At 38.3% G+C, this 24,948-nt stretch overlaps 1 protein-coding gene across 3 annotated transcripts; it reads right to left on the minus strand.

The window, feature by feature from the left end:
- Nucleotides 1-845: 845 nt before the first annotated feature.
- Nucleotides 846-21,808, minus strand: Urod (uroporphyrinogen decarboxylase). Of its 3 annotated transcripts, none has more exons than XM_067137370.2 (2): nucleotides 21,760-21,808; nucleotides 846-8,657 (listed from the first exon to the last, which is right to left on the minus strand). In XM_067137370.2, the coding sequence occupies exon 2, from the start codon at nucleotides 8,649-8,651 to the stop codon at nucleotides 7,593-7,595; it is 1,059 nt and encodes a 352-aa protein (XP_066993471.2). In that variant the 5' UTR covers nucleotides 8,652-8,657; nucleotides 21,760-21,808; the 3' UTR covers nucleotides 846-7,592. The 3 variants fall into 3 exon arrangements, with proteins under 3 accessions (XP_066993471.2, XP_066993472.2, XP_066993470.2); XM_067137371.2 differs by lacking the exon at nucleotides 21,760-21,808 and adding an exon at nucleotides 21,045-21,703; XM_067137369.2 differs by lacking the exon at nucleotides 21,760-21,808 and adding an exon at nucleotides 9,511-9,559.
- Between the last annotated feature and the right edge of the window lie 3,140 nt (nucleotides 21,809-24,948).

Raw genomic sequence — 24,948 nt, forward strand, 5'->3', positions numbered from 1 at the left:
CAAAGAAATATTAATGTTTCTTATTCCACCTATTCAATACATAAGAAGTGATTTTAAATTATAATTAAATATAATTATAATATAATTAAATTATAAATAATTTAATAATAATATAATAATTTAAAATCACTTTTTATGTATTGAATAGGTGGAATAAATAAACATTAATATTTCTTCGACTGTAATTTAAGCGGTATGTTCCGAGCTGTACGCGGAGAGATGGCGCGGAATGACATTAGTAGTCTAATGTATTTGAGTGGCGTCTTTAAAAGTAGGAAAGATCACAATATGAAGATAAAGTTGGAATCAAGAGGACAAATTGGGGCAAACATTCATTTATAGGAAGGGGAGTTAGGGATTGGAATAACTTACCAAGGGAGATGTTCAATAAATTTCCAATTTCTTTAAAATCATTTATGAAAAGGCTAAGGAAAACAACAAATAGGGAATCTGCCACATGGGCGACTGCCCTAAATTCAGATCAGTATTGATTGATTATTGTCATCCAGTCAGAAATTATGGAAAATCGAAAAGTACATTTCCTTGTTACTGATATAGAAATACCATTCTTTTCAAAATTCTGAGCAATGTTCATACAAAACTCTTACTTTATATATATATATATATAATTTTTTACAAATAATAATAATGAATATTAAAACAGAGTGGTTTATCAATTATTAATAACCTGTAATGTTTGAAGAAATTAAATCCCTTCATTAGACAGATCAAAATAATTTAGTAGCTTTGTATACCTCCTAAAGTCGTATTATGTTAAAAATTCAAGGTACATCTTTAGGGAGTGTGTATTTAATGTCATAAAATAACATTTTATAGAGACAGTGTTCAACCGTATAAAATATTCACTGACTTTATTCCATAAAGTAATAATTTCAATTATTCAAATTACCAACAAATATACAAAACTAATTCTATAATTCTACCAACATCCTAAAAATTAGGAACAAAAACCAACCCAGGTGTATTCACATTCTTAATAAAAACTTATTCACTGGACATACATAAATTTGCCAAGTAAAGCCACACTCATATCCTTATAAAGCATCTGATTTTTTTTTTAAATTTACAATCATGAATCACTTCCATTCTAATCTCAGCTTTGTGATCATCATCATCATTTCTTCGCTACAGCAAGCCGGGTGCAGTTGTGTTCGAGCCTCCTCCAGTCTGTTCTGTCTATCCACAGATGTTCATATATGCGATGCCAGTTTAAATCTCTGATTTAATAAAGTTGCTTTCAAGAATAATACTAGTATAAATAAATAAATATATTATGCTTCATGTGCTCAAAATTTTCATGTGTACTGGAGAAAATATACTTACACTTTACCAAACTCACAACAATCTGAGGTGCATCTAACACAACACACGATATTTCAACTAAAAGTCAGGTGCATCTAATAAACAAGATAATCAAAACAGTTATACTGGAAAATATTATGCTTCAGTCTAGTTTTACATGTTCGTGCAATCCCCACAGAATTAATTAGCATTTTCAGATAAGTAGCAAAAAAATCAGAAAAATGTATAAGTCAATAAAACAAGGAGAAATATGATATCTGCAAGCATCTGCAGTTCATACCTTGAGGTATGATGTCTATTTTTAGTAATGCAACTTTATTCTTCAAATTAGGAGTAATATGACCCTTAAATTCATGCAAGTGCATGACAGGTGGATATTATATACCACACTAGTCCAAATTTAAGCCACATCAACTTAAAAGACAAATCTGAGGAAGGCAAAAGACTAGAGAAAGAGAGGGGGAAAGAAGACATATTTAATAATACAGTATAACCTAACCTAACCCCATAGCACTACAGCCCTTGAAGGGCCTTGGCCTAACAAGCAACCACTGCTCAGCCTGAAGGCCTGCAAATTACGAGGTGTCGTGTGGTCAGCACAACAAATCCTCTCGGGCATTATTTTTGGCTTTCTAGACCAGGGCTGCTATCTCACTGTCAGATAGCTCTTCAATTCTAATCACGTAGACTGAGTGGATCTCGAACCAGCCCTCAGATCCAGGTAAAAATCCCTGATCTGGCCGGGTATCGAACCTGGGGCCTCCAGGTAAGAGGTAGGCAAGCTACCCCTACACCATGGGGCTGGCAATAATACAGGATAGTAATATCAATTACATTTCTATATCTTCATGTTACCAAAGCAAGAGTGAAGGGAGGCGAACTAACAGTTTTATTTTATTGTATTTGGAAAACAGTACCTCATTTTTACTCAATATCTCTGAGAAGGTTACAGACTTTTAATATCTGGACTCCAAGCTGAAACAACAAACCTGCATCAAGGTAGACTCACATTAGATCTGCAGAAGCTGCATACTTTTAGTTGCTAATTAGAGTCTTTTCTCTAATATCACAAAGGTAGTGTCATAAACGGCCTCTGGGGAAACCCAGAAGGCATTGAAGAGATCAGCTGTTGAAAGATCTGACAGATGGATTAACGGGAGATTGGCGCTTACTGGTACACGGCCATGAGAGCTGGCAAAGAATTGTGACTGTGGTCAAAAGTCACACTGACTGATAGCGCCAGAGTGGCTGGGTGGATAAGTAAGTATGTATGCATTTGGAAAACACTAAATAATGACCACCAAAGACATTTATCATTAGTTACAGTATGAAACCATAAAATTTGTACAATAGCAAGAAAACCACTGAGCAAGTTACTGTGCGGTATGGGCCGGCAAGCTGTAAGTTTGCATTCAAGGGATCGTGGGTTTGAAACACACCATTTTCAGCCCTGAGAATACTCTTCTGTGGTTTTCCATTTTTGCCATCAAGCTGTCCATTAATTATGGTCAATAACCACTTTTCCAGTCCTATCCCACTGTCATCGAAAACCTATCTGTTAGTACGACGTTACACAGATAGCAAAGGATATACGATGATAATGTTGTCATTGGTTTTATGTCCCAATAAATTTTTTTACAGTGTTTGGAGATACCAAAGTGCCAGAATTTTGTCCTGTAGGAGTTCTCTCATATGTCATAAAATCTTTCGACAAGAGCATGACGTTTTTGAGCACCTTCAAACACAACTGGACTGAACCGGGATTGAACCTGCCAACTTGGGTACAGAAAGCCAGCACTCTACTGTCTGAGCCATTTAGCCTGGCAAAAGTAACAAATGTCAGCAACTGTTGTTGTCATCATAACAGGTAATGATACAGAACAGTAATATCAATTACATTCCTACATCTTTATGCCACCAAAGAAACTAACAGGAAAGAGTTAAATAAAATTTTAAATAAAACGTAAAGTAATTGTGGTCATCTCAGGCAATGCGTCACAAGTTATCTTTGAAACAAATGTACAGGACTGATATGCAAATGCTCTCCTTTTACTTTACGATATGTTTGTGTTAGATACCTATTTTTAAGGTTCATACCTAGAATAATCTATTACTTATATATCTACACATGTGAGTGCTACACAACAAGATTTTGTTCTGGTTAGTAGTTCAGTAGTTACCAATGAGAATCAAAGAAAGATTTTTATATTTGTTTGTTTCCATAAACATGCCGGCCCCGTGGTGTAGGAGTAGCGTGCCTGCCTCTTACCCGGAGGGGCTGGTTCGAGGTCCACTCAGCCTACGTGATTACAATTGAGGAGCTATGCGACAGTGAGATGGCGGCCCCAGTCTAGAATTTGGTTTGGTTTGTTTCCATAAACAAACAAGACTTTTGAAATGCATACAATAAAAGAAAACAACACAAACATATAAGAAACTCTAAAGAGACCGAGCTCGATAGCTGCAGTCGCTTGAGTGCGGCCAGTATCCAGTAATCGGGAGATAGTGGGTTCGAACCCCACTGTCGGCAGCCCTGAAGATGGTTTTCCGTGGTTTCCCATTTTCACACCAGGCAAATGCTGGGGCTGTACCTTAATTAAGGCAGCTTCCTTCCCATTCCTAGGCCTTTCCCATCCCACAAGGCCAGGAAATAGGAGCATTTTTACCTTCAAAATATGGTCCAAATACGTTTCAGTTCTGCTGCTACAATTGCTTTTACCAGCCCATAGTTCGCACAGCAAATCATATTTGTTAACTAGTATAGCAATACAACTATGAGGTTTTGTTTCAAATTAGAGGGGTGTGTGGGGGGGGGGGGGGGGGGGGGGGATTGACTCTATAAGCTTAAAATTGTTTACTGTGTTGTGTCATTCTGCAAGTGAAGATTGGGTGGAACTTTTCAAAAATTTTCACCTGGCATGTCTCTTCAGAAACAGTAAAGCTATATCTTGGCAGGGGGGGGACAAGCAGAGTTCCTTATTGATGCCTAATGATAGGTCTTGTATGTGTGGCAAGCATTTTAAGGAGTCCAAATATAGTATTAGTATGACCAGAAAAAGACTCCTTCCTACTGTTCCACTCAGTGTTTGAAGATATCCCATTTCACAAACAAGAAGCATGTAAACAAAGGAGGTCACTGAAAAGGCGGCAAATCGAAGAAAGCCCACTTTCGGCAAGCCTGTTACGAAAAAGGAAAAGGATTTCTAATGAAAATGATAGCTTTGACCTCACTCTCTTTATGGAGCATGTAAGTACACTCAGTGTTCATCAGCAATTAACATTTCAAAGTTATTTAGAGAGAAACAGAGGAAAATGACAAGGATTATAGCAAAACAGTGAAGGTTGATTTCAAAATTAAGAAAAAATAATAAACTGTCTGAAAGATGACATCAACAAACTGAAAGAGCAAAGTATTCATGGCTTACAAAATCAGATCATCAAAATTCATAGCGATGCATTAAAGCAAATTTCCTAACTGAACTGAAAAAAGAAACGCCAAGTCTTGAAACCATAAAAATGTGCACGTTACTGTCATGAAGATCACCAACAGGCCATAGATTTTTAAAGGGGATGGGAATTTTCCATCTGCCTCATCTAAAGACACTTCTTTTCCTCACACCTGTGGAGTCGTGAGTGCGAAATGCGTCGCACGTGTGGATTTGGTCGTGTTTTACGGCTGGATGCCCTTCCTGACGCTAACCCTATATGGAGGGATGTGAGCACTATTGCGTGTTTCTGTGGTGGTTGGTAGTGTGGTATGTTGTCTGAATATGAGGAGGAAAGTGTTGCGACGGACATATACACCCAGTCCGTGAGCCGGAAGAATTAATCAGAAGCGATTAAAATCCCCGACATGGCAGGAAATCGAACCCGGGACTCTCTGAACCGAAGGCCATTACAGTGACCATTCAGTCGACGAGTCGGACCTCATCTGAAGACACTAAAAACCTATATTGGGTACTATCATAAGAAAAGAGGCATAACATCTCTGGTTAAAGCTAGGCTGACAGCAGAAGAGAAATCTTTTAAGTAATGCCTATGGGAAGGTATGCTCTTTGATTACTGACGAGGTGGTCATTCAACCGACTCTTCGATCAAGAGGAACTTAAATATGATTCTTGGGATGAGTAACAGAGAAAGTTTCTATTGGCATTGAAGACAAGCTGGCCAATTTAAATGGATGTCAACATTTTACAAACTACCAGTGTCTTATTATTTCAGTTGTGGTTTCAAAATTGTTTTTTGATTGTGTGGCTGCAGTTCACTTTCTCCCTCAAAAACAAATTATATTAACAAACCTCATGATCATTTTAGGAGAGAGATTTGAAAGGGTAATGAAGTGTGATTAAGTGCAGTAACATGCTTCCATTGCTTCTCGCAAAAAAAATTTCTTGAAAGCATTGTTAAATAATATTCCGGAAAATCATTCTGAGAAGTGTGAGAGGGCAAAGTCCCTGTCCAAGAAACCTCTCACCCAAAAAGTTTTTAAGCTATATTACCAAATTAACCATTTGCAGGTCACAGGTAGTTCTCCAGTTTCAAGGTGTGTCTATATTTAAGTACTATAATTTTGTATCATTAGAGGCAAGAGTTGTTCAGTACAGTGTACATTATGTTTGAAAAAGTAATATAGCGTGATGTCTTTATCATCGTTTATTACATTGTTGGCAATATGCAAGGTATTATTGCCGCATGACTAAACAACTCAAGTTTTTTTACACGCAAGTAGCGTATTTACTTGTGCATCAAATAAACACAATGGATTATTAATGGGTCCGTCCTGTCAATATTTATTGTTTTCACTAAAACGTAATTAATCTACACCATTCCTTAATCGTACGTTTTGAGAAATGTATATCATTCTCTTCATTGGCAATTTCAAAAGAATCTGCAAAACATCCTTACTTTCTAGGACCCCGAGATGAAAATTACAATTATTGAACATATATTGTTACAAATCTAAAAACTTAGCACTAAAATACATTCTTCTTAATGATGATCTTATCAGGATTCCTTAAGTGTTGGTGTGTATGTTCTTGAAATTAATGTTCGAATAAACACACTTAAAAGTTTATGTAATGTAGCACGAATATGATGTGGAGGAAAATCAGTAATTGTGAATGTATTAAAATACATGGTAGTGAATGCTTAAAGTCACTAAAAATCTTAATAGTTCAGCTATAATAAAATGTAAAAACTGATTACACTAAATTCAGTGCCTATGTTAAGGCCATCAATGTGTTATATTACTATAAAATTCAATTCTTGTTTGTGCTGCCGTTATTAACAAACTTGAAGATGCGCAATGGAGTGACCTCGTCTTGTGATGATGTTGGCCAGAAATAAAAACAGAATGGATCCAAAAGTACAGACTCACATAAAATGTCAGAACAAACCAGAACATTACATAAACTTTTAAGTAATTTTTTCGAAAAGTAAGTTCAAGAACGGATGCAGAACATTTACAGAATTTTATACTGATAAGATCATCATTAAGTTTTTAGATCTGTAACAATGTATGTTCAATAATTGTAATTTTCATCTCAGGTCGTAAAAAGTTAAGGATGTTTTGCAGGTTCTTTTGATATCGCTGATGAAGAGAATGGTATAAATTTCTCAAAACATGTATGATTAATGAATAATGTAGATTAACTATATTTTACTGAAAACAAATATTCCGGGAGATAGTGGGTTTGAACCCCACTGTCGGCATCCTTGAAGATGGTTTTCCATGGTTTCCCATTTTCACACCAGGCAAATGCTGAGGCTGTACCTTAGTTAAGGCCACGGCCGCTTTCTTCCCATTCCTAGGACTTCCCTATCCCATCGTGTCGGTGCGACGTAAAGCAAAAAAATAATAACCTGTTGTGTTTATTTGATGATCTCAGTCAATACAGACAAATATAGGACCAAAAATGTCAAATTTATTCATTTTACTTATGCAATTGAAAACTAGCATATTCATGCTTTTTACACCTACTATTTGTAATTTTGGGTGCAATGGACTTTAATTTAATTATTTTGTGCAGAATGGAGACTGTAATAGTGTGACCGAATGACACACCGCAGGAGAGGAGAATGAGAGAGGGGCTGGTAAAAGGCGAACCTAGCAGCCTATGCTTCTCTCCCATTTCTCAGTCTTGTAACCTCGTAGGCAATGGTTCAAACAGTGAGGAATATGAATTATTATTAACAGCACCACAATCGAATGAATATTTAAGATCTTATCTCTAGATGCAGTGGCTGATTTAGTCAATGGGCATAAAGTCTCAGCACGAATGTACAGCATTAATAAGAACCTGGACATGCTCAGGGTTCATATCTGGATATATTCCATGACCAAGATTAGCTATGTAACGTTCTTTTCCAAACTGCCGCACCATCTCACTTCCCATTTCATGTAGTTTTTCTGGTGAGGCATACAGTGCACACGGATCAAGATTGCCTTGTAATGTGATATTTGGACCTACTTGCTTCCTTGCCTCCGCTGGATCAACAGTCCAATCAATACCTAGTACATCGTATCCGCTCTTAGCCATCTCTTTTAATGCATAATGAGCACCCTTAGCAAATAGTGTCATTGGAACGTCATGAAGTCCTTGACCAGAAAGTCTAGCTTTAACACGCTTACAGATATCACATAAATATGGCAGAGCAAACTCTTTAAACACTTGTGGTCCCAAGTATTCTGCATTAGATTCAAATACCTGCAGAAGCTGAGCACCAGATTCCGCTTGCATCACGAGATAATCCACAACTACGTCAGTTAAAATACTCAGTAGCTTTTTACTGGACTCTGGATGCTGATAAAGCCAACCTTTGGCTTTTGAAAGTGTTTTCGAGCCTCCTCCTTCAATCATATATGCCATTAAAGTCCATGGAGCCCCTGAGAAACCAATCAGAGGAACTTTCCCTTCTAGCTTGTACCTGGTCAATGTGATAGCCTCACCCACATACTTTAGTTTGTGTTCCACATTTACTGGCACTTCCAACTTATTCAGATCTCCAGGCTTTACAAGAGGTTCAGGAAGAACAGGACCAACCCCAGGTCTCATTTCCACATTCATCCCAAGAGCTTGTGGAATAACAAGAATGTCAGAAAAGATAATGGCAGCATCCAAGTCAAATCGTTGGATGGGCTGAAGGGTTATTTCAGCAGCAAGTTCTGGAGTTTGACAGATGGTAAAGAAGTCATGTTTAGACCTCAGTTCACGGAATTCAGGAAGGTATCTCCCTGCTTGCCGCATAATCCATATGGGAACTGTATCCACTTCTTCTCCTCTGGCTGCTCTCAACAAGCGATCGTTCTTTAGAGGAGCAAAGATCATGTTCACCTGTAAAAGAAAAAATTACCATACAAATATATCTAAATGCACAGAACTGAATTAACTATACAGATTGGTTTATTACTAATAATGTTCACACAATGGCCAACACAAGCCTACTGTACAGTGATATCCTTACACCTTCAGAGAAAAATCAGTTCTGAATCAACTAGCACTCATTTTTGCCAGTAGTCTCCCGTGATCTACCCTATCAAATGCCTTAGGTAGGTCAATCGTGATACAGTCCATTTGACCTCCTTAATCCAGGATATCTGCTATATCATGCTGGAATCCTACAAGTCGAGGTCCAGTGGAATAACCTTTCCTAAACCCGAACTGCCTTCTATCGAACCAGTTATTAATTTTGCAAACATGTCTTATATAATCAGAAAGAATGCTTTCCCAAAGCTTACATACAATGCATGTATAACTGACCGGCCTGTAATTTTCAGCTTTATGTCTATCACCCTTTCCTTTGTACACAGGGGCTACTATAGCAACTCTCATTTCATTTGGTATAGCTCCTTCATGCAAACAACAATCAAATAAGTACTTCAGATATAGTACTATATCTCAACCCATTGTCTTTAGTATATCCCCCAAAATCTTATCAATTCCAGCTGCTTTTCTAGTTTTCAACTTTTGTATCTTACTGTAAAAGTCATTGTTATCATAGGTAAATTTTAATACTTCTTTAGTGTTAGTCAACTCCTCTATCTGGACATTATCCTGTGTTAGCAGTGTTAAGGGAATAGGGAACTGGAAATCAAGTAGGGATGACATAAAATTGTTAGTTTTCAACTGTAGAATTATTTTAAAGAAAGGAATAGAATTAAGTAATTTAATAGATATATATACTTACCAGATATTGTAATAGAAGATGAATCATGGCTGAGAAATGATATAATGGATGCAGAAATTTTCTCACGGAACTGGAAGGTGTATCGTAGAGATAGGATAGGAATGATAGGAGGGGGAGTGAAAGGAGAATTTTTAAGCTACAAAAAAGTTAAAAATGACAAACACAAAATTCTAGGGGTAAGGCTCATCTCTAAAGATAATAGGCAACTTGATGTCTTTGGTGTGTACAGACCAGGAAAGGGTAACACAGATGCTGATTCAGAATTATTTGATAAGATAATCAGCTATGTGAGAAACGATAAGGAAAGGACCGTGATTGTAGCGGGTGATCTCAATTTACCAAATGTCAATTGGCAAGGTAATGCGAATGACAGGAAGCATGACCAACAAATTGCAAATAAGTTAATATGGGAAGGGCACCTGATTCAGAAAGTGATGGAACCAACTAAAGGGAAAAATATTTTGGATGTGGTGCTGGTAAAACCAGATGAGCTCTATAGAGAAACAGAAGTAATAGATGGCATTAGTGATCACGAAGTTTTTTTTTGTGGTATTTAAAAATAAATGTGAAAGAAAGGAAGATATTAAAATTAGGACTATAAGCAGTGCCATATGGCTGATAAAACAGGCTTGAGGAAGTTTTTAATGTAACTATGATCGATGGAAAATGGTAAATAAAAATGTAAACAGACTCTGGGATGAGTTTAAAGTAATTGTTGAGGAATGTGAAAATATGTTTGTACCTTTAAAGGTGGTAAGGAATGGTAAAGATCCACTATATTATAACAGAGAAGTAAAGAGACTAAGAAGGAGGGGCAGGTTGGAAAGAGAGAGAGTTAGAAATGGCTGTGAAAGTAAGGAGAAATTGAAGGAACTTACTAGGAAATTGAATCTAGCAAAGAAGTCAGCTAAGAATAACATGATGGCAAGCATAATTGGTGGCCATACAAATTTTAGTGAAAAGTAGAAGAGTATGTATAGGTACTTTAAGGCAGAAACAGGTTCCAAAGAGGACATTCCAGGAATCATTAATAAACAAGGGGACTGTGTATGCGAGGATCTACAAAAGGCAGAAGTATTCAGTCAGCAGTATGTAAAGATTGTTGGTTACAAAGATAATGTCCTGATAGAGGAGGTGGCTAATACTAAAGAAGTATTAAAATTTACCTATGACAGCAATAACATTTACAGTAAGATACAAAAGTTAAAAACTAGAAAAGCAGCTGGAATTGATAAGGTTTCGGGGGTATACTAAAGACAATGGGTTGGGATATAGTACCATATCTGAAGTACTTGTTTGATTATTGTTTGCATGAAGGAACTTGACCAAATGAATGGAGAGTTGCTATAGTAGCCCCTGTATATAAAGGAAAGGGTGATAGACATAAAGCTGAAAATTACAGGCCAGTCAGTTGGACATGGATAGCATGTAAGCTTTAGGAAAGCATTCTTTCTGATTATATGAGACATGTTCGCAAAATTAATAACTGGTTTGATAGAAGGCAGTTTGGGTTTAGGAAAGGTTATTCCACTGAAGCCCAACTTGTAGGATTCCAGCAAGATATAGCAGATATCCTGGATTCAGGAGGTCAATTGGACTGTGACTGACCTGTCTAAGGCATTTGAGAGGGTAGATCATGGGAGACTACAGGCAAAAATGTGTGCAATTGGACTTTACAAAAGAGTGACTGAATGGGTGGCTCTGTTTCTAGAAAATAGAACTCAGAGAATTAGAGTAGGCAAAGCTTTATCTGTCCCTGTAATAATTAAGAGGGGAATTCCTCAAGGCGGTATTATTGGACCTTTATGTTTTCATATATATATCAATGATATGTGTAAAGAAGTGGAATCAGAGATAAGGCTTTTTGCAGATGATGTTATTCTGTATAGAGTAATAAATGAGTTACAAGATAGTGAGCAACTGCAAAATGACATTGATAATGTTGTGAGATGGACAGTAGGCTATGGTATGATGATAAACCGGGTTAAAAGTCAGGTTGTGAGTTTCACAAATAGGAAAAGTCCTCTCAGTTTTAATTACTGCGTTGATGGCGTGAAAGTTCCCTTTGACGATCATTGTAAATACCTAGATATTAATATAAGGAAATATCTTCTTCATTGGGGTAATCACATAACTATGATTGTAAATAAAGGGTACAGATCTCTGCACATGGTTATGAGGGTATTTAGGGGTTGAAGTAAGGATGTAAAGGAGAGAGCATATTTGTCTCTTGTGAGACCCCAATTATAGTATGGTTCCAGTGTATGGGACCCTCACCAGGATTACTTGATTCAGGAACTGGAAAAAATCCAAGGAACAGTAGCTCGATTTTTTCTGGCCGATTTCCAACAAAAGAGTAAGCGTTACAAAAATGTTGCAAAGTTTGGGCTGGGAAGACTTTGGAGAAACGAGACGAGCTACTCGACTAAGTGGTATGTTCCGAGCTGTCAGTGGAGAGATGGCGTGGGAGGACACCAGTAGACGAATAAGTTTGAGTGGTATTTTAAAAGTAGGAAAGATCACAATATGAAGATAAAGTTGGAATTCAAGAGGACAAATTGGGCCAAATATTCCTTTATAGGAAGGGGAGTTAGGGATTGGAATAACTTACCAAGGGAGATGTTCAATAAATTTCCAATTCCTTTGCAATCATTTAAGAAGAGAGTAGGAAAACAACAGATCGGAAATCTGCCACCTGGGCGACTGCCCTAAATGAAGATCAGTAGTGACGGTTCGATCCTTGTCACCAACATTTACATACTGCTGACTGAACATATCTGCCTTTTGAAGATCCTCGCATATACACTCCCCTTGTCCATTAATGATTCCTGGAATGTCCTTCTTGGAACCTGTTTCTGCCTATACATACCCTTCTATTTTTCACTAAAATTTGTATGACCGCCAATTATGCTTGCCATCATGTTATTATCCTTGGCCAACTTCTTTGCTAGATTCTATTTCCTAGTAAGTTCCATCAATTTCTCCTCACTTCCACAGCCATTTCTAACTCTTTCTTTCCAACCTGCACCTCCTCCTTAGTCTCTTTACTTCTCTTATATAATATAGTGGGTCTTTACCATTCCTTACCACCTTACTACCTTTAAAACTCCCTCATGCCTGTTTTATCAGCCATATGGCACTGCCTAATAGTCCTAATATTAATACCTTCCTTTCTAATCACATTTATAGCCTTGTGATCAAGTTACCATGAAGACAGGTAATCAATATTTAAATACCACTTTTATTCCAAGTAGACTAATTCCTGTGAGTTTTTGTTGCCATCATTCCATGCATACATGTATAACTGTTTGTCATTTCAATGCTCGTGATTGTTGTGTGTGTTGCATGTATTGCAAGAATGTTATGACTGTTATTATGCCCTTTTTTTAGTGGCTGTTTTCTTTATATGTTAAGACACCAGACAGAATTTTTCAGATATTACGTGCCCTCCTATAACGGAACTGTATGTAGGGAAGATGGTCCAGTACGGTTCACTAAAAATACCACAATACACGCGTCGTTGGCTGCGTTTGGTTTGGCATTGTTATGCAGACATGACACCTATTAAGAGAAGTCCAGGTCGTTTTCTGTGAACTGCTGCCTACAAACGCTCCACTGTGTCATAGAAACTGGTAGCATTCACTGTTGCTCCTCTTGTGAGGAAATCAACCATTTGGGCCAACCTCCACAGCCCCAGCCTGGCATGCAGTGATTTCCATCTCTTTGGACCACCGAACAAGTACCTTCATGGTAAGGCAATACTCAAACAATAGTCATTCAGCGTGTTGTCATGACATGACTTCGGAGACTTGAACGCAGCTTTCTCCATGCCAGCATTGATTGCACTGCTGGAAGAAGTGCTTGAACAAGAAAGGTGACTATGCTGAATAGCAATGCAAATCAGTGCCCTACTGCTATCTATCCTTGTATCTACCCTCGAAAGAAAGTTTCTCTGTGTGAGCTCTTATTTTCGTAAGCATAAATGCAAAAAGGGACCATTGTTAATGTGAAGACATATAGAAGTGATTACGTCCAGTATGCCAGCACAGAAAAGAAGCAAGACTGATACTGTTTTGTGAGGCACTATAGTTTATATTTCTCTGGACAGTCTTGTTAATCACAACCTGTACGTGATGATAATGACGTGTAATGAGGGAATATATCAAGGTAATAGTTTCTCAGCTTACTTTAAAAATGCTTGTTTAGGAGCAGAGGTGTGTTCATCACCAATCCTAGAATCCCACCATCCTGCCCCCAGAAGAAACTTACCTTTCTAATAAAATAGAAAACTTCTGCCATTACCCACAACCCTCTGCTGAAACCTGTGCCACTGGATGAATTTTATGAAGCTCCCATAATTTACCATGCTAATGGATCGTAACAAAGGTGTTATAACCTCAAGTGTGGAGGGCAATGGCTGACACAAAACACAGCCCCTACGTGGCATGAGAATTTTTGCTTAACACCTCTTGATATGTTAGACCAATAGTTTTTTGTCAGTAGCCAGGACGTGCACAAACCAATGAAGATAAACTTCCATACGTATAGTGTGACAGTTGGTAGCACGTAACAGTGCTCCTATCGGCACTGTCCTCAACTTAAAAAAAAAAAAAAACATGAATCACACTGCGCTGAGCATCTATCTCTACTGTCTGACCCTGTTGTTCTGGGGCTGCACCCTATTATTAATGTAATTCATTTTGCTAAATTCCTCATGTAATTTGCCTTTTATGCTTGTCCCATTGTACTCACAGAGATCTACAACAACAAGGAAGACTTCCCAGAGTTTAGTCAGAACATTCTTTTTCACAGAATGTTAACACTATCTGTTATCCCTATAGTTTACTGCTGACCTTGAGTATGGATCAGGAACATGTGAAACATCTTACTGTTAGTTAAAGCAGTATTTGTAAATATTCAATCGTAAAATATAAGAACCTACCTTAGAATTGTATTATATTGTGTATTTTTTCAAATAAGCCTAGTTTTTTCAGCAACTGAAGCCAGAAAGCAGGGATAGATGCACACTATGCCAAACTATTAAACTAGACAGGTTAACACAGATATTCCAACGAAGAACCCCTAACTAGGTTAATAAATGTAGACCCTTCGCAGAGAGATCCAACATGGCACGGCTCGGATGTCACAGAAATTGGCAATAAAACATTGCATGGCTCAGACGATATCACAGAGGTGACACAAGACTGTCACAGTAACAACACAAGGCTGCCATCCTATAAACAACAAATCTTTACAAGACCATTACGATGGTTAAAACCATTGGTCTGCATACGTTAGGTCTGGCTAGTCACAAAGCCATTGGTCTGGATAGGAGTTAGGTACGGCTAGGGACAAAATTATTAGTCTGGATTGGTTAGGTCCAGCTTGTGACAAGACGAATGGACTGGGGGCAAGCAAAGGGGGTCGGGGGTGTAAGCCCCCAGGTTAGAGCCGTGATGCACCCCCCAGGTCTCTAGTATCCTGTGTCACAACACCATTGGTCTGGATAGGTTACATCTAGCTAGTGACAAAGCCAATGGTCTGGATAGGTTAGGTCCAGCTAGTGACAAGATCATTGGGCAGGGGTTACAGTAATTATAGGGTTACAGTGACACAAGTGCATTCTATGCTCGACAGTGGTGAAAAGTGGAAATACTAAACAATGACCACGGCCGACTTGATGCATCGCTCTAGCTAGCTCCTCACCTGCCTTGACAATTGGGTCCATGCACTGTAATGGGAGTAGTTTCATTGTTCAAAAAAGTAGCACTTGCAGCCTAAGTTTTCGTGGTAGAAATGCATACTCCTCTATAGAAAATATGTTGACTTTGATTGCCAATTTACCGTAATTTAGAGGTATGGAGAATATTACATAGGTTAATACTGTTAAAATGATTAATCCCTAAGGTTAACTTCGTTGATATTTGCCAAAATAATGTCGTGAAATGAAACTGCCAGAGAGAGTCCAACTGTTCTGATATTGACTTTGATTGCTGATTTATCTTCATTTAGAGGAACGACTGTTTGTCCAACCCTTGTCCCGTTTCTCTACGGGGTTGGGTATGAGGTGAGATGAATGTCGTGGTGGTTTTTTTTATGACCGGATGCCTTTTCTGACAATAACCTCATCAGAGGAGTTAATGAGATGAAATGAATGTGATATGTGATATATGATAGTAGGAAGGGAGATGATGAAACCCAGTGCCGGCACATAGCCTACTCCTGTCGAATAACACCAAGAGGTCTGCTCAAGGCGTAACATTCCCATCCGACGGACAAATCACCAACGTGTCATATGCCCTCACTCCATATGAGCACTGCGGAGAGGTCTGGAATGTAATCCAGGCTTTTGGCACACAATCTAGTGATTAGATACCAGAACTTACCACAATAATTTTGTCTTCTGATGTTAATCTTGAGATTAGAGTCATTGTTCAGTTAGAATTCTAAAATTCTTTAAGTACTGCTATCAGGAAGGGGGTGTGGTCAAAACATAATAGTCTTATTTTTTTTTCCTAGTTAAATATTCGGTGTATGGATAACATAAATATTTTGACTCAAAGATGTTTAAATTTTACTTTAAATATATTTAGTTTTAGATTACATTTCATTCATACCTTGCACTAGAATTATAAATAAAAATTCAGTGACAGAAAAGTATTTTGTCCTGGTCTACAGAGTATTCGGGAAGTGATACGGGTCCTTTTGCTCTTTCTCCTGTTCGAAGTACATCTACAGCAATCATCATCATCATCATCATCATCACTTGCACGACAGCCCTTTTTGAGCCTTGGCCTTCTGAAGAAGTTTTCCACATTCTTTCCTGTTAAGTGCAGAGCTCCTCCAATTCTTGATTCCAGTTATCTTTACATCCTCTCTCACCCATTCTTCCCACCTTAACTTTGGTCTGCCAACTTTCCTGGTTCCTTCTGGCACTGCATTAAGTATCTCCTTTATCATTCTGTCATTAGCACACAACACATGTCCTGCCCACTCCAACCTTCTGATCTTTATACAGTTAACAATGTTTGGTTCGTTATATAAATTATACAATTCATGATTATATCTTCTTCTCCAGACACCATTTTCTTCCGCTGGCCCAAAAATTTGCCTCAAAATCCTTCTTTCAAATATACCAAGCTGTCTTTCATCAGTTTTTGGGAGTGTCCTGGTCTCAGCACCATATGTTAATACAGGCTTTACTAAAACTTTATACATCAGGACTTTAGTTTTCCTGAACAGCAGCTTAGACTTCAGATGTTTTTGAGGCCATGATAGCACTTGTTAGCAGACAGTATACATTTTTGGATTTCAAAACTAACATTGTTCTTGGAATTAACTTTTGATCCAAGGTAGGTAAAGCTACGCACAACATCAAACTTATACGAGCCAATTTCTATGAATGTGGACCTGCTAGGGTAGTTTTTCTTGGTTACTGGCATGTACTTAGTTTTACCTTCAGTAGTCTGTAAATTCATCTTTTTTGCTGCTTTTTTTTAGGCTTGTGAAAGCTTCTTTCAGTGCTCTTGGTGTTCTTGCGATTAAATCAATATCATCTGCATATGCCAAAATTTGAACTGATTTATATAAGATGGTTCCCCTTGTGTTGATACTCGCATCTCTAACAACTTTCTCCAAAGCTATATTGAACAAAAGGCATAATAATGAATCTCCTTGCCTAAATCCGTTTTTGGTCGTTACAGCACTTGATAACATATTCTGAATCTTAATTTGATTCCGAGTATTTTCCATGGTAGCTTTCACAAGGGCGATCAATTTCTTAGGGATCTCAAACTCTTTCATTGCTACATAGAGATTACTTCTATCAATGCTCTCATAGGATGATCTGAAGTCAATGAAGAGATAGGGTGAATCAATTCCAAATTCTTTACATTTTTCAAGTATGTGGCGAATTGTGAAGATCTTATCAACAGTAGATCTTCTTTGGCGAAATCCACATTGATAGTCACCAACCACATTTTCCACGTAAGGCACCAATCTGCTAAAGAGAATATTGGAAAATATTTTATACACAATAGATAATAAGCGGATACCTCTATAGTTAGAACACTTCATGATATCAACTTTCTTATGTATCGGGCAGATGATACCTACGTTCCATTCATCAGGGATTGTTTCAGCTACCCATATCTTGGCCATTAATTTGTGAAAGTATTTAACAAATTCTTTTCCAGCATTTTTCACAAGCTCTGATTGTATTAAATCCATTCCCGGGGCTTTGTTATTCTTTAACTTTTTAATGCCAAGCTCAACTTCCTCAGCAGTAGGTATCGGTACTTCTATATCTGATTTTCTTGTATTTACAGGAGGTAAAGTTAATTGGTTATCACTTAGACTTTCATTCAATAGTTTTCTTGTATTTACAGGAGGTAAGGTTAATTGGTTATCACCTGGACTTTCATTCAACAGTTCATCAAAATATTGGGCCCATCTTTCTAGTATTGCTCCCTCACTGCCCATTATTATACCATCCTTATCTCTACACAAACTTGTTCTAGGCTGGAAATCCTTACGACTTTTATTTAACTTCTGATAGAAAGCTCTCTCATCATTCATCCCTTTCAACTGTTCCATTTCTTCTAATTCTTTCCTCTCGTATTGTCTCTTTTTCTTCTTGTGCAATCTCTTTTCTTCTCTTCTAGAAGTTCTACACTCTTCCACTGCTTTTCGGGTGTGGTTCCTCTGTTGCATTCTTTTAAGGATGTTGCTCATGCACACTCTTCACCAAACCAATTGTTCTCTTCCCTTCCAAAAACTTCATTTGCAGTTTTTAATAGTGCGTCTAAGATTCTTCCAGATTTCATCAATGCTCTCACTATTAGGCAAATCGGTCAGGACCTCATTAAGCAAGCTAGCATATCTAGAGCAGTTTCGGGCTTCTTCAGCCAAGCACTGTTGAACTTTCTTGCATTGGATCCATGTACTTTTCTTGCATTAGATATTCGGCTTCTAATAGCTACTACCACAAGGTAGTGGTCAGAGTCAATATTGGTCCCCACTATAACTTCTAACATCCATCAAGTTAGAGAAGTGCCTTGCATCTATTAGGAGGTGGTCAATTTGTTTAAAAGTACTTCCATATGGAGACTTCCATATCATTTTATGTCTGTCCTTGTGATTAAAAGTTGTACTTCCCACTACCATAATTTTCGAGGATGCAAAATGCATAAGCCTGATTCCATTATCATTAGAAATATCATGCAAGCTATATTTTCCAATACAATGTCTGTATTCGTCTTCCTTTCCTATCTTCGCATTCAAATCCCCGAAGATTATTTTACAGTCTGCTCTTGGGCACTCATTATAAATTTCATCCAATTCATAGTAAAATTAATCTTTATCTTCGTCCCTCTTCTCTTCAGTTGGAGCATGTGCACAGATCAGACTGTAATTGAAGAACTTCCCTCTAATTCTAAGTCTGCACAATCTATGCGATTTTGTCCGAAAATCCATGATAAGGTGTTTTATCTGCTTATTGACAATAAAACCAATACCAAACATGTGATCCTTCATGTGGCAGCTATAGAATACCATATGATTTTTTCTCTGTATCACTCCTTCGCCAATCCATCTCAATTCTTGAATAGCAGTAATATCGAGTCGATACTCATCCAGCTGATCGAGCAACTTTCTTAGGTTTCCAGATTGGTAAAGAGTTCAAACATTCCACGAACCAATTCTCAAGTCCTTTACACGTTTGTGAGGTCGTCGTAAAAAGGTCAGGCTGGCTATTTCTTCTTCAGATTTCGTAACGAGAGTTTTTTACAGATTGGGCTGATGTTTTCTTTCGGGGTTGTCTCCCTTAGCTGGTGGGTCCCCATTTTGAAGCATCGGGAACTCACTTTTTTGCCCTTACATGACTTAGCCATGGATGTACAGCAATACATGTTCGAATATTTCCAAACACAGATAAAGAAAAAGAAATCACTTCATCGCACAATTTTTTAAAAAAAGTGCATAAATCAGAATTCTCCTTTTAGGACTAACTTACAGCGAGGAATCACTCTGAGCCACTCATTACATTTGTTTCTGTTTGCAGAAAATTTCTGTGCGAAGTACAAAAAGGTGCAAAACAATATCACATATTCCAAGATTTGTAGACTCAAAAAATCAAATCACCACAGTACACAATAAAAAATGAACTGATTAATGCATAGCTATCAACTATCAGTAACAAACACCTCATTATGAACACATTACCAACACTTACGACAGCAAAACAATATAAATGAAACTGGAAATGTGGGGTCAGTGACTTAGGTGGCCAGCGCTCCAGCAACATCATGGTGAAACTTTCCAATTAGGCTATCAGCTTTATACTGGGCTTCACAAGCGACTGTCAAGGCCGGTATAAGGAGCGCAGCGAGGGATCCAGTCGAAAGTGCACTGACTTACATTCATTGTTGCGGGGCATACAACACACTAACTGCCCGTAGAAACTTGTGGACATGTTCTTTGCGAAGGTTGGCAGTATTTAAACAGGTGTTCAGCCAACTATCCTATGAAGTGCTCTTATGCCCAGACATGGGGAAAGATTCTCTTACATTCCTCCATTTTCTCTCAATTGTGTTGGTATGAACAGCGAGAACCTCTTCCGCAAGATGTTCGGCATGATAGTTCAAAATGTGTGGTTTCTTTCTTTTCAATAAAGGTGGCAGCCTTGTGGGCACGCTTAATGCGAGCTATATCGGATCAGTAAGAGACTAATATTCATGACAGCTGACCAAAGCCAGCCAATAGCAACACAGAAAATGGTAGCAAAACTCAGATTTACAGTGCCTCCGTTTTGATTCTTCTATATAAGTAAGAATACTTTTAGAGGCAGGATGGTGGGTCCCTGGGAAGCATAAAGGAAGAATTTCTCCTTTTTGCTACTTCAGATATTGTTTCACATCATTTTAATATTTTTTTCACCTCTATAATCTGCGGTCTATGGAACTACCACCTAATAAATTCCACAAAATGTTTGACTGGTTCATTAATTCAACCTAAGTGAATGTACAGTAACTTTGTTAACATTGATGCTTTCACGGCCCATACTTGTAGACATGATATAGGCTTTTGGGCTTATGCCATATCAAGAAAACAAGGTAAAAACTCTTTACATTTCACAGAGAACTTTGCTCCAAGTCTTCAGAAGAAAATCTCGACTGTTCAAGAGGAAGATTTCTACAAGACAAGTGGAGCAAAGTTATCTGCAAAACGCAAGCGTTTCACCTCGTTTTCTTGACACGGCATAATCCCTCATGCCTATATCATGTCTGAATGTAACTTTGTTAATACAGGTTAAGAATTATTTTACTTTTTCAGGTTAAGAGTATATTTTCCTTTTTCTATGTCCTAACTTTTGTCAACTGTGTGAACACAATTTTCCATTCCTAATACAAAATTTCCTTGATACAGATTGGAAAATCTTACTCTTCACAGTATCTTCATGGATGAAAAGAGTAATAGTTTTTCATTCAATTCACGATTGCAATATTAATGCACCAAACATTAACTTCTCAACTTACTGTTCAGCAATCAATCCATATGTAGGCCTAACTATAAAAAATGGCCCATCCTCACAAGTCCACTTCAAGATGATGTTGCCTTACATGCTTAGAATGTTTTGATGAAAAACCACGTGAACATGTGTGAACAAAATTCAAGAAACCAAGCACGAAGTGCAACACTGTTATTAATGACGGAAGAACTAGTTTTAAGTAGAATCCAAATGTGATTTTCCATTTCAAAAATTTCACATGCATTTGCCAGGATACAGACTAAGGCCACCTTGATAAGTCCATGAAATATGAAGGAACCGTATTGATGACTGCTGATATCTTGATCATACCCACGGGACATCCAGTTTTAAGTGTAATCCGAACTACGGTGGCATGACTTTTAATTTCAAAAATCCTACATTCGCACCGCGGCCGCTTGGTGAGAAGTTTGCGACTGTGCCGCGCCTCTATCAACCCCCCCCCCCCATAAACTGGTGAAGGCTATCCGTAACCAGTGTGACTGCAGTGTGTAGGGTCACATTAGAAGCATGAACTCGGAATGATTTCTTTAATAATTTTCATGGATACACTCAACCATTACCGAAAACATTAAAGTTTGACTTTTTAGTTTTACACAAGTAATATATTATACACTCCAGAAATAAAAGCAGCCCACTAAGGTAATGATTAAACAAGAAATTATAAGTAATTTCATCAATACACATCACGTATTATCACTTACAAGTTTTTAAAACGCTTATGTCATTGCACTTCTTGCCCAAACAAACAGCATTGCCAACATTTACTTTCAACCAATATCCAAAGAGAAAAGACATTCGTAAATTCATGAAGCTGTGTGGACAGGACAGCTGCAATCGCCGCGATGTCTTGCGATTAAAAATTGTCTTCAGCTGTGTAATGGCCGCTCGGGACGTATCTTAACATCCATAGCTACCTACGAAAACCTGCTAACAGAGTTGCATGCGAAGAAGAAAGAAATATGGTCTGAGTTCTATGCAATTTAATCCATGTCATCTTCAGACTGGAAAGTCCTGACTATGATTTTCGACATATAACAACTCTTTCCTCAGTACACGTATTCCACTTTCGAGTGTGTAAAACAAAACCTTTCGCGAGCCAGCTTTAAAGTGTATCTGTGAACTATGAGTACAGAAATGGGAATGTCGAACGAGGTCACGATGAGTATTGCATTAGGGGGGGGGGGGTCTCTTAATAAATACCATGAACTTGCTACGCTGCCGTAGCAGGGGGAGAGGTGATACCCCCACGTGGCGCGTCCCAGCTGGCGGATAGGGGGGTCCTAACCGGCTTGCCGGCACACTTGAGGGAAATAAAATACCTCTCGCGGACCAAACACACAACCCCCTGTGGGTGGGGGACGCCGACGAAGAATACACCCACGGTATCCCCTGCCTGTCGTAAGAGGCGACTAAAAGGAACGACCAAGGAATGATTGTCTTGGAACCATGAAACTACTTGTGATTAGTACCACCACGCGGATAGCATCATAGGTCGCTTTTACTTGCGCGTAGTACCACTATATTAGGTACCAAATAGGTTTGTTATTAGTAGCACACAGGAGCACCGTGCGGTCGGCTTTTGCAGTAGGTACCTGTGATTAGTAGCACCATATGAGCAGGACCATGGGATGATAGCTACCATGGTTCTGCCTTGCCTGTGATTAGTACCCAGTATATGAGGAACACCACGGGATAGGGGAAGGTCCCTGTGGTTATTACTCTTATGTGACGAACACCATAGGTTTGCGTTGCCTGTAAATGGCACCGCAAAGTGAGAAAAACATAGGTCTGTATTATATGTCGAATTTCATAACCTCTGAGTATTACAATAACGTGTGGAATACCGCAAGTCTCTGCTACTTTTGATTAGTACCGCAACAGGACAAATACCATGGTTCTACTTTCCTAGCGATCAGTACCGTTATGAGGGGCCGATAACTTGGATTTTGGACCCCCTTTAGACTGCAAGCATCATCGTTTCAATGTTATGCTATAGCAGCAGTCCCTTGTAATCCTATTCTTTTACGTCAGTTTGTGAGAATGTAAAGCATTGCAGGTCGCAATTTCTCATTTCGTACCATTAGGGGCCGATGACCTCGATGTTAGGCCCCTTTAAACAACAATCATCATCATCTTCTTAATAAATAACCTTTCATTATCACTACAATTGATTTTTTAACTAATGGCCATTAGCTGCAATAAATATATTATTGTTACTAAAGGGAGATGTTCCAAGCGCTAGCTTTATTACCTATCCTTCAGGCACCGTGGGATAATTCTTATTTAAAACAATCAATAAGCGTAAAGCGCTTACCGTTTGTTACCATGATGCTGCAGTGGGGACAAGTTTTGCGTGTTACTTCCCTATGCAGGTGCGTTGCCTACGAGATATATAACGCCGGGAAATACAGCACACTAGACTCGGCCTCGAGGTACTTCCGACAAGCGCCGCTAGAGTTCTCTTTACTGAGCTGTCACGCCCGCTCATTACAACACGTTTCAGTACGAAAACCTATAAAAATTCATTAAAACTAGCAATTTCAGAAGACACCAAAGCAGATGTGAGATAAAAATAGACCAAGAGCAGGTGTATGACTTACTTTCTACAACGTATTTCTTAACACTTTGCTTAAACGAAATAAGTAATTCACGAAAGAAGCAGAGAAGTCTATTAGCGAGTTTGTCACTTCTTCCCGTTTTCTTTAATTCTGCCTAAGTGTATCCGATAAACTGATCGAGATTGGGGTTATAAATAACTTTGGGTATAATCACCATCTTATAAATTATCAGCTATCCAACCTTTTCTTCCACACACACATGATGTTGCGACATTCGTATTGAAGCCGCTGTTTGGAGAACGATGTTATGCCCGTTTCGCCATTAGAAAATCCTATATAATTTTTAGCATCTTCTGACGTGGTTCAGTTACGCAGTGCAAGAATCTCAAATCTGTAGCGGGTAGGTGCTTTCCTATGCCAGAGGACGCAAATTTTTAGCGTCGTTTCTCCGTATTTCACTTTTCCTTCCCGTGAGATTCACTTTGTTCTATCAGAAATAAAGCTCCTAAATGATCATTTGTACCATTATTTTGAAATTCGTTTACTTTTTGGTCAAGTTCAGGTACCTTAAATCATTTTTCTTATTTCATTACCACCGGGCGAAGCGCCCATGCGGTTAGAGGCGCGCGGCTGTGAGCTTGCATCCGGGAGATAGTGGGTTCGAATCCCACTGTCGGCAGCCCTGAAGATGGTTTTTCGTGGTTTCCCATCTTCACACAAGGAAAATGCTGGGGCTGTACCTTAATTAAGGCCACAGCCCCTTCCTTCCAACTCCCAGGCCTTTCCTATCCCATCGTCGCCATAAGACCTATCTGTGTCGGTTCGACGTAAAGCCACTAGCAAAAAAATATCATTACCGTATCCTACTTTTCAATATAAAGACTGTTTTCCGTAATCTGCCATTTGAAATTTCATCAAAATATATTTAGATTTAACATAAGGTAGATACTCGTAGCCTTTTCTAGCCTTTTCTTGACATAGAAACGAGACTTTTAGGTACTTCTTTTTTGTTTGTGGGTGACGTATATCAGTTATATGCTAAAGATATGGTAGGTTCATCGTTATCTGAATCAGAAATGTTACTAAATTTTGATGGCAATACGTCATTTCTTGAAGCTGGAACCTTCTTGCGTTTGACACTTTTCTGTTGTGAACAGGATATACACTAATAAAAACAGAAGGAAATTAGTTGTGGGGGAATTCGCTTTATTGATATGCTTACATTGAAATCTGGTATATTAAAACGCAAGCCACATACTCGTTCCTAGAAATAGCTTGTCTGCATTTCTCTCTTAAACCGCACTCCGAAGAAAAATTATGGAAGGTCACATG

Source organism: Anabrus simplex, chromosome 1 (genome assembly GCF_040414725.1).
Source record: "Anabrus simplex isolate iqAnaSimp1 chromosome 1, ASM4041472v1, whole genome shotgun sequence".
NCBI lineage: Eukaryota > Metazoa > Arthropoda > Insecta > Orthoptera > Tettigoniidae > Anabrus > Anabrus simplex.

Excerpts from the sequence above, each read along its gene's own strand:
- Urod (XM_067137369.2), bottom strand. The coding sequence starts at position 9,537 with ATGATTCATCTTCTATTACAATATCTG. Across the intron at positions 8,658-9,510 it reads ATCTTCTATTACAATATCTG|GTGAACATGATCTTTGCTCC; the intron begins GTAAGTATATAT and ends TTTCTTTTACAG.